The following is a 17,026-nucleotide window of genomic DNA, read 5'->3' as shown; positions in this document are numbered from 1 at the left end:
TACGACTGAGCCCATTCTTATTGACATTTTCCCTAATTTTCACACGTGTCAGCTCTTGCAGACCAATCGTCTGTACTTTTTTGGTTTGTTATTAGTTATTTACATAGTGAGTAGAAAGGATGTTTCATGTTGATGGGAACATATCTGCTCTGAAATTTATTCATGAATATCAAATTAAAAAAAAACCCGGGAGAACAAAATTATAATTAATCCAATAATTTGTAATTCTCAGTCCTAGCTATGTAATTCAAGTGAAATATTGCTTATCTCCTGCATGAATACGTGATACTCTGAGTCTGGTATATCGCATAAAGATCAATGTTGATGATTTCATGGTGAAATTTTCAATCCTGTATAGAGACTATAAGGTAAATGAAGGTAAATGATGCGCCTTGAACTCATTCATATAATTAAATTACACAATTATTTTGTTCTTTCATACTGTCTGGTTTTTCAGACCTCTCACTTGTACATTTCGTTTGCTTTACTTCTATCGACATTACATTTCAAGACGAAACACAAGGCAACACACCAACAAACCTTTCTTTAGCCCTGTGTGTTAACAGTATTTTGGTTCTTGAAATTTGTTACAATAACACAGTTGGAACTAATTTGGGATAATTAGATAGTGTAGTAAATGTTGGTTTAATTGGAACTAATTCGGGATAATTTTTGATCTTTTAATTGTTCAAATTTATCAAAAGTGTTAGGTGTCATATAGATGAAAGTTTGAATATTGCAAGTGTATTGCACAAAACGACAAGCAGATGAGCCTACATTTGCAGATTGATTAAAAAAAATATATATATATATATATATATATATATATGTTAATGTTAATGTTAATGTTTTATTTGTTCTCAAAAGCAAGGGCCACCGCCCATCTTTTCCATACACTTACTAAATCAAAGAAAAATATACACGGACACGTGATAAAGAAAATAACATTACTTCAAGTCTAATTTACAGGTCAAGAACAGCTATTGCTCAGCTTTTAGGGCTTCATTCCTTCTCAACATTGCTTTATGAATGTACACAGCTAATTTGAATAAAGTAACAGAGTTCTTTGATGAAAATAGAGAGATGAGTTTTTCAATAGTCGGATTGACATTTACATAGGCAGGCAGAAACTTTTCTCGAAGTTCACTATACATCGGACAAAACAATAAGAAATGAATTTCATTCTCCTGTACTGTAACATTTCGTTTTTCACAAAAATAACAATTTCTAAGTCTTTGATCAGTGTGTGTATGTCTTCCTGTTTCAATCGCAAGGCAATGGTTTGAACAGCGGAATTTTGACAGAGAAAATTTAAATTTCAGTACTTGGACATGCTGTAGGTAACACTCTGGTTCAAGTTGCGACTTGAACAAAGAATAAAATCTAAGACGCGGCGATTCACTAACTACAGCATACCACTCTTGCCTATAACAATCTTTTAGTCTTTGAGAAAAGACAGATAAAAACAAACTGGGATTACCCACTTGCTGTTCGAGCCATACCTCACCAAAACCATATCTCATGAGTAGACCTTTTATTTTTGTAACCCAATTAACTTTACCTGCTTCATCTAAGTTTTTCAACATTTTATAACAGGATTTCGGATAACGAGAATCGCTCATTTCTATAAGTTTAAGCCAGTAAGCTATGCATTTTTTCATGTATATACAACTTAATGGGAATCTCCCACATTCACCCAAAGTGGCTTCATTATTCACACCACTCCCAAGACCTATATATATATATATATATATATATATATATAATATATATATATATATATATATATATATATATATATATATATATATATATATATATATATATATGTGTGTGTGTGTGTGTGTTGTGTGTGTTTATATTGTTATATCTAGTGTTATATCTATCTATCTATCTATCTATCTATCTATCTATCTATCTATCTATCTATCTATCTATCTATCTATCTATCTATCTATCTATCTATCTATCTATCTATCTATCTATCTATCTATCTATCTATCTATCTATCTATATATATATATATATATATATATATATATATATATATATATATATATATATATATATATATATATATTATATATATTATATATATATATATATATATATATACACTTCGGAGGCATCATGGGCCAGTGGCTAGAGCAGGTGGACTCACGATCAAAGGATTGCGAGTTCGAGCAGATTAATTAAAAAAAAAAAACTGTGTTGTGTCCTTGGGCAAGGCACTTTATTCCTCATTGCTTCTCCCCACCCAGGAGTGATGGGTACCTGGTAGGGCAGTGGTTGTAATGTGTGTGTTTAGCTCTGCTGCGCTTATTGGCTGCATATATATGTGAGCTGTAGCTTGCTCCCCAGGGAGTTGAGTGGTATCATATTAGGTCCAGTGACCAGGGGTAATAATAATTGTAAAAAAAAAGTGCCTTGATCACATGTAGTATTGTGGATATGTGCGCTATATAAGAACCCTATATTGTTATTATATATATATATATATATATATATATATATATATATATATATATATATAATATATATATATATATATATATATATATTAACCTGTACTTTTACTAGTTTTTTTATTTTGATGGTGAAATTTTCACTTCAGTAGAGTTCTATTTTCTCCTGGCTTAAATATTTCAGTACCGGTTGGTTTTCCTACAGCTGTCTCTCCACTTTCTAAGACATTGTTTGTTCATTTGTATTGTACACCGTATTGCACATTTCTTACGTCTGCATGTGATGTACATCGCATTCAATATATGCAAATCAGCTTGTAGGTGTCAATCACCCAATGCATTTCAACCTCTGCTCTGGTTGGTTCAGGTCATTTCCATCTTGACAGTCAACAAGTGAGTACAGTCTGCGTTGTTCCACAACTCTTTGTGTAGTATAGATCCTCGTGTTGAGTCCGAGGTCCAGTTACCACTAAAAGTACTTTTTTTTTAGAGTTTCGCTTTTCAAGTTCGTTTCAATTGTTTAGCTTCCTGTATTTTCGTTCACATGCTTCATAGTCTGTTATCCGTTTATTTCAGTTTTTAACCCTGATGAAGTTGGATTAAGCCCACGAAACGTCGGACAATAAAATTTAGTTTGTAGTGAAGAACACTGTGTCCTAGAGTTGGTGCTGCTTGACCTATCCTGTCAATATATATATATATATATATATATATATATATATATATATATATATATATATATATATATATATATATATATATATATATATATATATATATATATATATATATATATATATATATATATATATATATATATATATATATATATATATATATATATATATATATATATATATATATATCATACCAGTATATTGATGGTGCAAATACAGCGATCTGATTGGTCGAGACGTGAAAAGAACCGTGGTATATTGGCGATATACCACAATTGGCACACGAGCGAGCTTCCAGCATCCTTTTTGGACGTTCTATGCCAGAGTTTAAATATACTGTTATATACTTATTTAAATAAACTGTTATGATAAATGCTTCAGTACATTTTCCAAAAAATTAAGTAGCCGCCGTCTTACTCTCCAAACTTTGAGCAACCCTCCCCCCCCCCCCCCCTGAAACTTTCAAGTTTTTGAGCGAACCCCTGCTGATTCCTCCTCATATGATGGCGCCCTTATTCTCGGGCCATCCGGGTACTTGCTGGTTCTTACGTCATTTTTGCATCACAGCACGGTGAAAACAAATAATAGCAGGTCGCAATTTTCAACCACACGATTGCTGTATCATATCATTCGCTCATCTGTATCACAGGTGTCCGGAGGGGTTCACGTCGCCCATGTGCTTTTCACCAATAACGTCACTCGATGTCAAGAATATGGCCCCGGCCGCCATCTATGCAATTTCAATATACACAAAAGATAAGGGCTTAAGACTCTTAAGTCACTTCCAAAATAAACCCCCACAAGTGCTGGATCAAAAACATACTGCAAAAGTCTGAGAGTAGGAATGTCTCTCACAAAGCATTCTGCCATCATGTGACCTGACCTGACCTCTGAACAAGGCTTGTGCAATATCTCGTGACGTCAAGACAATCTGTGTCAAATGACTTTCATCAACAGGATGATGTACTCAATAGTCACAGTGGTATGGTAGTATGATGAAAATGGCACTAAGGTAGTCTCACTGATAGGAATATGGGTACCGTCACGTAGGTTACTTTATAGCCATGGCAAAAACCAGACTGGATACACAATCCGTACTACCCGATGGCGGTTACGGTTGGGTCATCGTGATTGCCGGCTTCATAACGTTCACGCTGCTTGGTGGCACACTATTCTCATTTGGCGTTCTTTTCGTTGCTCTGTTGCGTGCATTTGAGGGCTCTAAAGCAGACACGGGTAAGGATTTTCATAGTCGCAAGAATCATTCAGTTTAGCCGGGCAACATCAGAAGTGGTAACCAATTGCGACAATTGTGGTAGCAGTACAACAAGCGCCGCCATTGTATTTAATACCACGCCTCGGTCCCTCCAAGTGCTCCACTCGCACAGTATGTAGTCGTAGACAGCCCCCTGTGACCCCCCAGGTTTCCAGGGTTTTGGGGGACCTGTTCGTGTACCTATACCCACAAGCTGACAATGAGACAACAGAAATTTCAACAAAGATGTCAGGCGCGTCGTTATCTGGCCATCACGGTCATTGTGGTGCTGGAGGGACCTTGTCCGTCCAGCACCACAATGACCGAGATGGCTTTCTGTCTATCTTTGATGATACTGACGTCATGTGTACAGCAATCTGTGTTGAGCTATCTGCGTGGCAGGACAGTGATTTAATATCATTTTCAACCTTGCTGTGGGGCACTCCCACTCCCCCAACACAACCAGCAAAGGGAGTGGTAGGGCTACGGATCCGCAGCAACAGACAACCGTGCCACACAGAGCTGAGTGTGTTTGTACTATTGTAGGAATGACTCAACACAAATGTGGTTAGGTCAGTTTCCTCATTTACAGTGGAGACAATTTCCTCAAAAGCGTTTGTCAGATTTGAAATTTAGTCTCACCAGTGTCCCGTGAAGACATTTTAAAATGATAACAATGTTTGCATATAATTACAAATTTCTTTGACCAATCTTTTTTATTTTTTCCCTAAAACCAGTTTACGTATTATTTTTATGAAAATTTTGTATCTTGTCACTTGGAATTTTGAATTTATTTCCATCAGTTTGTTACTCTTAATCCCAAAAATAACCACTGATTATGAAATATGATTTACAATTTTTATCATCAAGAATTTGCTTGAAAGTTGATAGCCTGATTGCATCAGTGGTTCTGTGCATGACCTTTGACTCTGAGATAACCAATAACGCTTTTTGTTTTCTCGGACAGCTCTGATCGGGGCTGTATTTGGTGGATGCAGTATCATCGCAAATCCTATATCGCTAGTTCTTTGCAATAGATTTAGTCACCGTAAAGTGATGATGGTGAGCGGAATTGGATGTGCAGTATCGCTAATTCTCAGCTCAAGAACTACAAGCCTACTTCAGCTCTTGTTCAGCTATGGTGTAATGGCCAGTAAGTAACCGTGACTGTGTTTTAGATACATGCTTTTCTGCAGACAATATTTTCCTTCACCATTGAAATCAGAAATACCACCTAATTCTTGCCAGCCTTTCCAGATACAATTGTGTGTGAGTTTTGATATTCAATGCTGTTGAAAAACACATTTTAATAAAAAATGACAAAATGTGCATTTATTTTTGTCATCAGAATAACAGTGATTGTATCAAAATATTATTTTATGACTGACGTTGGGCCACTGAGTGAGTCCAGGGTTTTTGTTTTCAGTTATCCATGCTTTGAGTTTCCATTAAAGCCATAAAACCGCACATAAGATTTGACTGTGCTAGGAACCCAACTCCAGAAAAATAATGGCACTACATTGGTTAACCTTGGATGTGTGATTGCACAATTTGTGCTAAAAAAACTGATAATGTTAATTTTCAATAAGCCTTCAATGCATAATCAGAATTTTATATGTTGGTGATATTTTTACAGAAACACAAACAAAGACCAAGCCAATAATAAGTTTTCTTAAATATTGCAAAATGTTCGGTATTATCTGTCTAGTTCCAAACTTTGCCAGTGACCCCCAGTTTTTATTGTTGATTCGGTAAGAGAATACAGTTTAAAGTTTTGTTTAAGGTAGAACGCGTCTAGGGGACAGACATTCGGATTCTCAAACTTTTACAATTCTTTTCTGATCTACCACTTGTGGGAGTTCATTTTAAAGCTCTTGGTATAAGAAAACTTTTCACTGGCTTAGTTTTTCGAAAATCAAAAATTTTATTTTTTCTCCATAGAGTTAACACAGTGTTGGCGGCCATTTTGAACTTTGAATATTGGTAACTCTTGGGTATTTGTTTCTCTAGTACCAAAATTTGCACGATGACCCCTGATTTTTATTCTTGATTTAGTAAGAGAATGGCTGAAAGTTTCATTAACGAAAGTTTAAGCAAAATTTAAGTCTTTCACTTTGAGGTGCATACTACCTTAAGAAATTTGACCCTGCAAAAGTTCAAATATTCCGTTTTCTAGTTGCATACTACCTGAAAGTCAATCACTGAATTTTATACATTTTATGCCCAACTATGGAACATTGCTCAGTCTCCTGGATACTCTCGGTGTACACCATGCCACCTCAGCCTGAATGGGTCGTGTGGGAATGCGAGATCCAAAGCTCTTCCAGTCTAGAGAGCTTTCACGGTCAAACAAGGAGTTTTATTGCTTTAACAGAAAATCAAAGAATATCACTATGCACAAATTTCAGGGCACTGTAGCAAACCAAGGTAAAGGTTCCAGACAACTCTATTTGTCATTGAATCATTATTATATGGTGATAGTGTTATAGGTATGGTGCATTTAGCTGACATGATGAAAGTGACTGATTACCCACAGTGTCCTTGTATTTTTTGTATTTACAGGTCTTTTCTACTTCATGGTTCCCTTGCCAGCTTTGGCAATGATCTCGAGATACTTTGAGAAACGCCTTAGTATAGCAATGGGACTTGCACTGGCAGGCACTGGCTTCGGACAGTTGATATTCTCGCTTGGGACCCAAGTGCTTTTGGACACGTATGGATGGCGCGGAACCCTGATCATTCTGGCTGGTGTAAGTCTCCACTTCTGTGTAGCTGGCGCCCTCATGAGACCATTGATGGAGAACACCTATGTTGAAACAACAGAAAGTTCACAAGAGGGCTCCCCCCAGACTCCTTTGAGAAGTCAGTGTTCCCATGAATACAATGAAATCACGACGGCTTCAGTACTTACATCAGCTGTGGTGTCAGATGACACCGGTACTCTTCAAATCAAAAGTAATGACACCTGCTGCAGCAAATCAGGGGTAGAATTCAACAATTCACAGTCCGCAGGGAGTGTGGATAATCAGCACAGCAAGTTTAACCAGAAAAGGACATCTACTTGTAATTGTCATGGAGTGTCATCTATATGTCGCAAAGTGAAGAAAGTTCTCGGCATGATGTATGATGTTTCTTTACTTCGTGACATCATATTCATACTACTATTGTTCACTGGGTTTGGCCATGCTGCTGGCCATTTTGGCGTCTTCTCTCATGTGGTAAGTCTCCCAAAAAAGCTCACTATTGCAACTAGCTGCTAATGTTATGCCTCTAAATGAACAGTTTTAGTAGTTTTGAACAGTTTTGAATAGAAACTTGCTGGAGTGCCAGTTACATATGACATGATAACCGCCCATCTTATCACATGATTGTACATGTACATCGCCAGTCACATACACCAGACAGCACCAACATACTGTACATGTAGGCCTACAAAAATTTGCCCAAAGGCAGGTAAACATTTGCCCAGCATCCTAAGAACAAAAGATTGCCTGCCTGAAGGGTACATGTATATAACCATAACTTTCAAGACATGAGGCATGAAATAACATAGAATTATATAATAACTATACAGAATTGAAAGGACAGATTACAACGTGCAGGAATAAAGAAAAAAGTATGGGTTTTGTATATTTTAAGGTAAGTCATTGCCATAGGCAGGTATACAGCATTGTTGTAAATGGAATGTGCTGCACCAAGATCAGTTGAATGACCACCCACATGTATGGAGGGAGTTATTGCCATATACTGGCACACTGAATCAACATACTCTACATATTTCTGACATTTTTAATGGTTTCCTCTCCAGCTTGGGCATCAGAAAAAAGAGAAAGTAGATTTTAAAATTGAGTGAGTGTCTCTGAATGAACTATCTAAAACAAGGATAAACAGATGTAAAGAATCGGGGCACATCATACAGGTACCAAAACAGTCATAGGAAGTTATACTTGGTAGCTGACAGAGAGTGATAACTTCGATGCGTCGTTGCCACGTACCAAATGTTTCGACGGATCAGTTATCATAGCAATTTCAAGTTTACATATCATAGTTTTTTTGAAGTCTCAGTGTACTCTTTCATGTATTGCTTTACTAAAGGCAAATTTTCACTCAAATCCATATGCCATTTATTTTTGAATTACCCTAGCTGCTCAGTTAGTTGAGTACTTGACTGTGTAAAACTGTACTAGTCCACCACAGCTAGAAGCTCATTCTTGCCTATCAGAGAATGATACTTATGCATACAATCATATTTGGCTCAGTGTTATACTTAAGCAATAAAGCACACCCAGCGATGGTACATGTATACCACAAGATTTTGACCAGTTCACAACATATATGCACGAGCGATAGTGAGTGCATATATGAAGTGAAATGGTCAAAATCGAGTGGTATACCGTCGCTGGGTGTGATTTATTGCTATTTTATCATATACCCATGCCCACATTGCTACATCCTAGTGACGTTCAATGTAAAATATCAGCCGTGATATTTCACGGTAAACGTCGAGATATGCACGATGAACGTCATCAGTTTTAGAGTTTTCCCGAACTTATACATTAGCAGTTTGTTGGTAAATAATGTAATGGCTGCCGCTCCCCGCCTGCGAAGCGATGTCGCCTACGTAAAAACTTGAAGGGCTTCGAGGAACATGGGTATTTCTGGTTGCAAAATACGGAAATATCTTGAAATGTTTTCCCCTGGTATTTTTTGGTCAAATCTAGCAAAAATTCTGCCGTTTGCACGGCACCGGCACTGTTCACGGTCTCCGCCGAACAGGAAATGAGTGCGTGGCGTGACAGCAATGTCGCGTGTGCGACGACTGTTGACATGGCAACTCTAAAGGTAAACTAACAAAATAGTGTCCCCTCTCCGCGTGAGCTCCGTGCCGTACGACGATCGAAATCAGGATAAAATTTAAAGCTGAGCAGTTTTTGATCGGTTACAGTTGTAATAGCATATTGCACCTTAAAATGTTCCTTCTGTATGACGATTTTTGTATCCCGGTGTCTTTCTTCTTGGGTTTCATTGAGATATGAACGACTTGCAGCGATGTCGCGCGTGATGTTGACATTTTCGTTATATACTTTATATGAAGCCTGTATGAAGCCTGTTCACATAAACATTCTGATATTTATGTGCAAGGCGTAATAAAGTAAAGCCTCAAAATTAAAGGGTTTTCGTTCTATTAGTAAAAATTCCCTAAAATTATGGGCATGGGTATATGATAAATCAGTTATTACCCAATATCGTCTGTTCCTTGTGTCGTATCAGCATTCATGTCATTTGTGCTGGGTCAGACACTCGACTTCGTATCGTGTCTGACGCAGCACAAATGACACTCATGCTGATACGACACAGGAACAGGCGATATTGGGTAATAACCTCTAAATATCATAACAGTATATTGAAATTCTTGCGTGGAACGTCAAAACGGATTTTTACTCAAGCTGAGAGCTCGTGCGCATGCCTGCCATGGTATATCGCCAATATACCATGGTTGTTATCGCGTCTCGACAAATCAGATCGCAGCATTTGCGCCATGAATATACTGGTATGATATAATTATTGATAACTTTCCATTTTAATTGCTAGGTTAAGAGAGCAAGAGACTTTGGTATTCCAAGCTTTAAAAGTTCAAGTCTACCAGCAGTGACAGGACTTACTCAGTGCCTTGGCAGAGCTTTCTGGGGTATTCTTGGAGGAAGATTCAAGATGCTTAAACCTCACTTCCTCTACGGTTTCAGTATGGGGTTATGTGGACTGGCCTCGCTCATAAGTATTTACACCACCACCTATGAAGGTAGGTTTAATTTTTGTTGCGCAATCTTTGTTCGACAAGGACAGTGATTTTCAAAAATTATAGACTATTTGATTATGTGTGGACTTTAATATTAACATTTACCGGTAATAAACCAAGGGGAGATCTAGTATCTAGTATTGCATCTAGTAATAGACAGCATATACTTGATTTGAGTATGATTATTAATAAATTAATAAATCATTAGTAGAGTAACTAGGTCGACTCTGTGTTTCATGTTTATCTGCTTCAGTGTCTGTACCCTGCCAGTGTATTACTATTAGGTAATGTTGATATGCATGCTGAATATGTATATCTTATAAGCTACAATAAAATCAAGTGGTAGCAGAATTCCCATAAAATAATTAGACATTGTGTTCCATTCGTTCGTGCAGTTGAGTGTTTTTTCAGAAAGGGGCAGGCTTCTTACCCTCTGTAACCCCCTCCGCAACACCATCGTAATTAAAGAGATTTGATTTGCAGCACCTTACAACACAGATCATAGGCGGTTCTCTTACTCTCGGTATTCACTGTGATGGCTGAGTGGGTTTTAGGAAATGAAAATGAGCCCTCTCTGAAATAAATGTATGTTTACAAATAGGCTGTTAGTATGTATGCTTGGTATTGATCTTATCAAGGTTACAGCGCCAAAGTCAATTTTTATTGCTTTTATTAAATTTATTCCAGTCAATTATTTTCTAATTTTTTCAAAATTTTCTGATAAGAGACTGTAGCCAATGAAATATGGTCTCCATTTGGTCCAAAATTATCAAAAATTACAGAAAAATTCATAAAATTTGGGAAAATGTCCACTAAAGTTTGGTGGGAAAAAATTATAGCACTCAAAGGATGAATCCACCAATGGTGCCCACAGATGAGTCAATTAGCATATAAGGAAACCCAATAGCTCATACAGTGGATAAGCAGATGGTTACTAAGAAGGTACTAGGTTGAAACATTTTGAATAATTTACACAGTAGAGAAATAGCTCATTTATTTTGATGCAATATTCAAGAGAAGAAAATTGGTGAATGTCTTATTAAGGTCCACTCTGAGGGTTGCATAGTAGTTTGCCTATGATACTCCTAGCCCTACTTGCCAGACGGTACTTGATCATGTTGATAATGGAGACCAATGCCTGTCAGCTTTAGGCATTTGTTTGATGAAGACCAGTAAAGTTAATTATTTTTAGCTCATATTTGGTTTTGTATATAAATACCAAAAAGAGCCTATATGATGAGTCGGTGGCATCTGTATGTCTGTATATTTGTGGGTATGTATGTGCGGATGTTTGTCCGTCACACACAAAGGCTCCCATACTGCCAAAGCTACCGTCTCAGTATTTGGTGTACAGGTAGATGTAGGGGTTGAGATGTGAATTTGTTCAAATGAACTCGTCAGTGTCAAAAATGTGCAAATGAGGTAAGAAAAAGGGAAATCCTGTAAATGTGCAGGAGTGGTGGCAGTGAACTGAATCAGCCCACACATCTGAATAAGAGGATTTTGACCTTTAACCTATTTGTATGCAGGGTACCTATTATGTTTGGGAGTGGTAGCAGTAACTGAAACAGCTAATTGGTCATTTCCTGTCATTGTTTATGAACTGTGATTTATTAACAGATCTGCTGAAACCATGGATGTCTATCTTTGTACATCCATGGTTGAAAGATTCTCTGCTATGCATGTTGCTAAAGTTGACCTTCAGTACCTAAAGTTTCAGACCTTATTTACTTTTGTCATTCTTAATTTTCTGGTTTAAATATTTCTTGTTGTTTTTCTGGTTGTACTGTGCAGAAATTGTCATAACATCAACGTATAATTTTCCTGCACTGAACAGATAGAAATAACACTTATTGTTGATCTTTGGTATGTACCAATTTTGATCAACTTTGAGCGTATAATTGCGGTATTTTTTTTATTGTTTTCAGGTCAGTTGGTTTACATGATCCTGTTTGGCATCGGTATGGCGTGTTACATTCCTATGAGCGCTGTGGTTTTACACTACTTTGTCGGAGCTGACAAGTTTGACGGTGGCATGTCTATGTTTATACAGGCACAAGGTTTTGGCAATATGCTGTCGCCGTTTCTAGGTATGGAAGTGATAGTTGCAAACATAATGGCATGTGTCAATACAAATTGATTACAATCTTTGTACATTTTTCATATTACCAAATTGCAAGTGTTTGTATGCATAAAACTCAGGCACTGGAAGCTGCCAACACTTTGTAGTGTGCCCTAGATTACATGTACTTTGTAATAAGTGACATAACTCTAAAATTACAGCATTAAATTAAATAAAACTTGCTACAAATGTTGATCTGATGGATATCTAATTGTCCCATAAAGCATTGAGCAGTGTCAAGTTAATAGGAGATCCTTGGCGACAGATTTGGGACAGATGTCCAGAATCTAAATTTTGCAATACTTCTACGGTATATGCTGCTCTTATGGACTTATTTTGAAGCTAATAGATGAAATTAAGATCCAAAGTGATAAAATTAAGTTTCAAGGTGATGAAAGAGTTAATATACTGGTATTGATAGCAGCCATTTGGGTAATTTGTTTCTCAAGTACATTGCACCAAATTTTGACTGTGACCCTTCACTTTTTTGCTGGATTTTATTAAGTATCCTTGAAAACAAAATTCAGCAAAGTGTCTATTTTTCAGTTTCAGTTAGAGTTGCATATCACCTTTTACAGAAGCTGTCTTTGTCCTCTCAGGCTGGCTCCGAGACACTGAGGGAAATTACGTCATCAGTTTCTATATGATCTCAGTGGTGTACATTGCGTCAGCTTTATGCGCCGTCTCCTTGGATAAACTCAAGAAATACATGAACAAGAGAAAAGAGGCTAGTAAGGAAGCAGAACTTGAACTTGACAGAATTCAAAATGATTCACTGCCTGAGACTAGGCACCTGTACGATCATGATAAACCAGAAAAACATGAAGATGCTGCTGATAGTTGTGATGATGTAGAAGTGAGGATAGCTGGTGCTCAATGACCTGAGTTTTATGGTTCTACAACAAATTCAAAACTTACTTTAATCCCTTCAAGTCATTCCCCCTAAAGAGGTTCAACATTGTTGAAAGTTCAAGGTGAAAGTGACAGTTTGCTTATTTGTTTTCTTCTTTTGAAAATGCTGTGTACTCAAGTTTCTGTTGGTTATTGCAATGGATTTTATGTGTTATGAATATAAGTTAATATATATAAATATACAGGTATATTTCACATGCACTAAGTGGTTATGGAAGTTTTGTTAGCAAAATGCCAGAAGTTGGCAAAATGGATCTTCGCCTCTAGTAATGTGTTTGTATGTTAGATGAAGATGAATATGTACTGGTACAGTGGGGCAGTGTCTCATGAAGCTGCAAGCCAATTGGTTGGTACTGGTACAGTGGGGCAGTGTCTCATGAAGCTGCTAGCCAATTGGTTGGTACTGGTACAGTGGGGCAGTGTCTCATGAAGCTGCAAGCCAATTGGTTTGTACTGGTACAGTGGGGCAGTGTCTCATGAAGCTGCAAGCCAATTGGTTGACTGAAACTCATTGTTCTTATGGAATTATTTGCAAACTGTCTACTTTCAGTCTATTACAGCTGTAGCTTGAACGGTCACAGTACTATAGACTATTCTGAAGAGCAATTTCTAGATTCAAAGATGAAAGTCCACTAATAACGGTATAATAAAATCTGCTGAACACCTGTAGAATTCGTTCTGAATTCCATCAGAGTCTAGGGCCTCGACACGCTGCTTTAACCTTTTAATCATAATCATAATCTGTATTTCTTATATATTGCATTACATATTTAAATATCTCAATGCGCTTTATATTTTAAAAAGTGAACAATTACAACAGTAAAAATGTTCGATAAAAGTAACAGCTTGTAAAAATCATGAAATAGTTAAAATAGATCAACAAAGAAAAAAATGTATAAAAAGACTTAAAATGGTATAAAACTCACGAATAAAATGACTTAAAAGGCAGGTTTTCAACCCGACTTTAAAATTATCAAATGACTGAAGTGAACGAAGGTGTGACGGTCGTGAATTCAACAAACGAGGGTCGTGAATTCAACAAACGAGGAGCACAAATTGAAAACGCTCTATCTCCATAGTAAGCTGTGCGACCAATGGGTTTATATAACTGAATTTCCCCTTTTGAAAAGGAACGCAATGTGTGACTCGTACTACGTCCAATCAAAAGCTATTCAAGGTAAGATGGTACATGACTACAGAGAACTTTGAAAGTAATAAAAAGAATTTTAAATTGGATACGTTGTTGAACAGGGAGCCAATGAAGGTCACGAAGAATGGGAATAATGTGATCACTTTTTCTCTTCATGGTCAAGAAGTCAAGTCAAGATGTCATAAATTATGTGTGGAATATGACCAGGTCTGAGTATGCAGTCGGGAGACGAAGTCGTCTAATACTATAAATGACTACTTTATTCTATACTAATATAATAGACAGTGGTTAATACAGTGCAGCTTAACACTTGGGTGAGAGACTGTACATAGAGTCCAGTGACGTGAAGTGTCTCTGATGAGGGTGGAAAAGTCTCTGATTAGGGAAGGCAAGATTCCCGTAGACAAAGCACTTTTGGCGGGAGAAGTGTCTATACACAATTTCTTGCTGTGTAATTTGAACGTTTAAAATGTTATATATATTAAAATCATTTACGCTTTCATCCATCCAGTCTTGTAAGAGATCATTCTTCTTCTACAGAACGTAGAAACTCTACATCACCTGAATTGGCATCATGAATTCTCTGTGTAAGAAGTTAAAGTAATTATACCGTGACTGGACAGGGATATCGTTGCTAGAGTTCCCTTTGCGATTTCTAAGTGGTTTTTTTCTTATATACAAAAGTCGGCTGAGTTATTTGATGCTGCATCTCGAAACGGAGTTCTGATTCTATTTTGATAATCTGTTTTGCAGCTTTGACATGTTTGTTTGAAATGCTAGCGGCTTTATTCTGATTAATCGAATCTGCCGTACCAGATCGTCTGGAAAGTTTTGATTATTGCAAGAGCAGAGCGCGTGGCTGACTCACATGATGACCCAAACCACAGGCCGTTGGTGGCCTGATATAACAGCAAGCAGAAACCCTGTCTTTCTAGATCTTACAATGAAAAAGATTTATGTCAATATAGATAAAAACACAATTTCAATCGAGCTTTGAATGCTATGAACTTTTCCAGCCATTCTTCTACCGCTACTTGGACGACCTTTATGACTGTGTTTATATATAGGATAATGGAAGACGATGTAATTTGGTAAGAAATTAGCCATTTATCTTTATAAACATCAACTAAACAGACTATATCATACTGAGTACAAAGTGAAATGAATTCTGGATTACTCACTTTCGATTTTTAATCCTCTCATATTCCTTAACAGCACTGAGAGTTTGAAGAAGTCAGGCCTCGGCCACATCCCCATCTTATATATGGATTACTAGGTTGGCCTGTTCCGGTACTTTATTCTCTTTATATATCAGTTTGTTACCTTGATCATTGACGATGTCATAGCCACTCCGTATCTTCAGCGTGGCGTCTTTTTCCAGAAGCATTTTGCAAAATACTAGTACTAACAACTTGGAGCTGATAATTCTCATTCTTCTCGGGGAGTCTTCCTTCGCCGATACTGACGGTAGATCCTTCGAGTTTGCTTGCATTCGCGAGGACACGGCTTCTATCTTTGAATTTTGTCAACATCGCAAAAATTGGTTTCGTTCCTTGTACCAGCGGTGCGTTTGATATAGGATGAATACGCAATATATTTTGTTTAAAGTACGTCTGCCGAGTTTTAAACGACCTCTGATCAGCAATGCATTGTTGGATAAGATAATCGGTATACACGTACGCCTCTACAATACAGCTAGTATCTTTTGGTACTTTCATTTTGTTCATTGATGAACTTTCTTTCAACAGTATCGTTTCACATTTTATGATCAAGATCCCAAAAATACAATTTCAGTAAAAGGTTTGCCTATCATCGTCATACTTTAAAGAATAATAACATACAAAAAATCATACCTTCAACGTGGCGGGATGTATTGCAAAACAACGTGTTCTGTGTTTTATTCTCTGTGAGCCTTGCAGACACATACTTGCTGCGCATTCCTAGATGGCCAAGCTCTCCTTCCACCTCTGGTTAAAACTGTCGGAAACGACTGTATAACATCATCATCATCGTCGTCGTCGTCGTCGTCATCATAACAGTCCTCATCTTTACTGCTACTGGTGCCATTGAGTATATGAACAACAGTATCACTCTCATCATCACTATCTTCTGTTTCATAATCAGTATTGCTGGTAGTGACATAATTTCAGAGTGTAGGCCGTACCCGTGATTTATCGAAGACAGTCTACCATCATTGCTTTAATTTTGTCTTCCTTCTTTTCTCATTTCAGTACTACACTAAATGATTCAGTACATTTCCTAGAAAATTGAATAGCCCCTTCTTAAGCTTCCTCTCCACATTTTGAACAACCCCCTCCCTTGCAGTTTTCAAATTTTTAAACCGATTCCTTCTACCTCTCCAGGTCATAAACAATGACGGCTCCATTATATGTCCGGCAGTCTATGTATTTTCGATTTTCACAAAAATAAGGGCTTAAGGAAGTAATTTTTCCATCACGTTCAAAATGAACCCCATAAATGGTAGACCAAAAACATATTGCAAAAGTCTGAGAGTCCGAATATCTCTCCCCAAGGCTCATTCTACCTTGACGTGACCTGACCTCACGCTGACCTGACATCTGAACTGGAAATTTACAATATTGTGACATAGCGTGACGTCACGACAATAAGCTGTGGACTTTATCACG

The 17,026-nt window shown here is 37.2% G+C and overlaps 1 protein-coding gene across 2 annotated transcripts; it reads left to right on the top strand.

Moving 5' to 3' along the window:
* The first annotated feature begins 4,028 nt into the window (after nt 1–4,028).
* On the top strand, nt 4,029–14,883 carry LOC139138641 (monocarboxylate transporter 13-like). 2 transcript variants are annotated; one of them, XM_070707115.1, is made up of 6 exons: nt 4,029–4,378; nt 5,365–5,550; nt 6,960–7,615; nt 9,990–10,197; nt 12,123–12,284; nt 12,916–14,883. In XM_070707115.1, the coding sequence occupies exons 1-6, from the start codon at nt 4,207–4,209 to the stop codon at nt 13,194–13,196; spliced, it is 1,665 nt and encodes a 554-aa protein (XP_070563216.1). In that variant the 5' UTR covers nt 4,029–4,206; the 3' UTR covers nt 13,197–14,883. The 2 variants fall into 2 exon arrangements, with proteins under 2 accessions (XP_070563216.1, XP_070563218.1); XM_070707117.1 differs by lacking the exon at nt 4,029–4,378 and adding an exon at nt 4,831–4,969.
* Nucleotides 14,884–17,026: the final 2,143 nt, after the last annotated feature.

The sequence above is a fragment of the Ptychodera flava genome, chromosome 8 (assembly GCF_041260155.1).
Source record: "Ptychodera flava strain L36383 chromosome 8, AS_Pfla_20210202, whole genome shotgun sequence".
NCBI classification, from domain to species: domain Eukaryota; kingdom Metazoa; phylum Hemichordata; class Enteropneusta; family Ptychoderidae; genus Ptychodera; species Ptychodera flava.
This window is presented reverse-complemented; position numbering and strand designations above follow the sequence as displayed.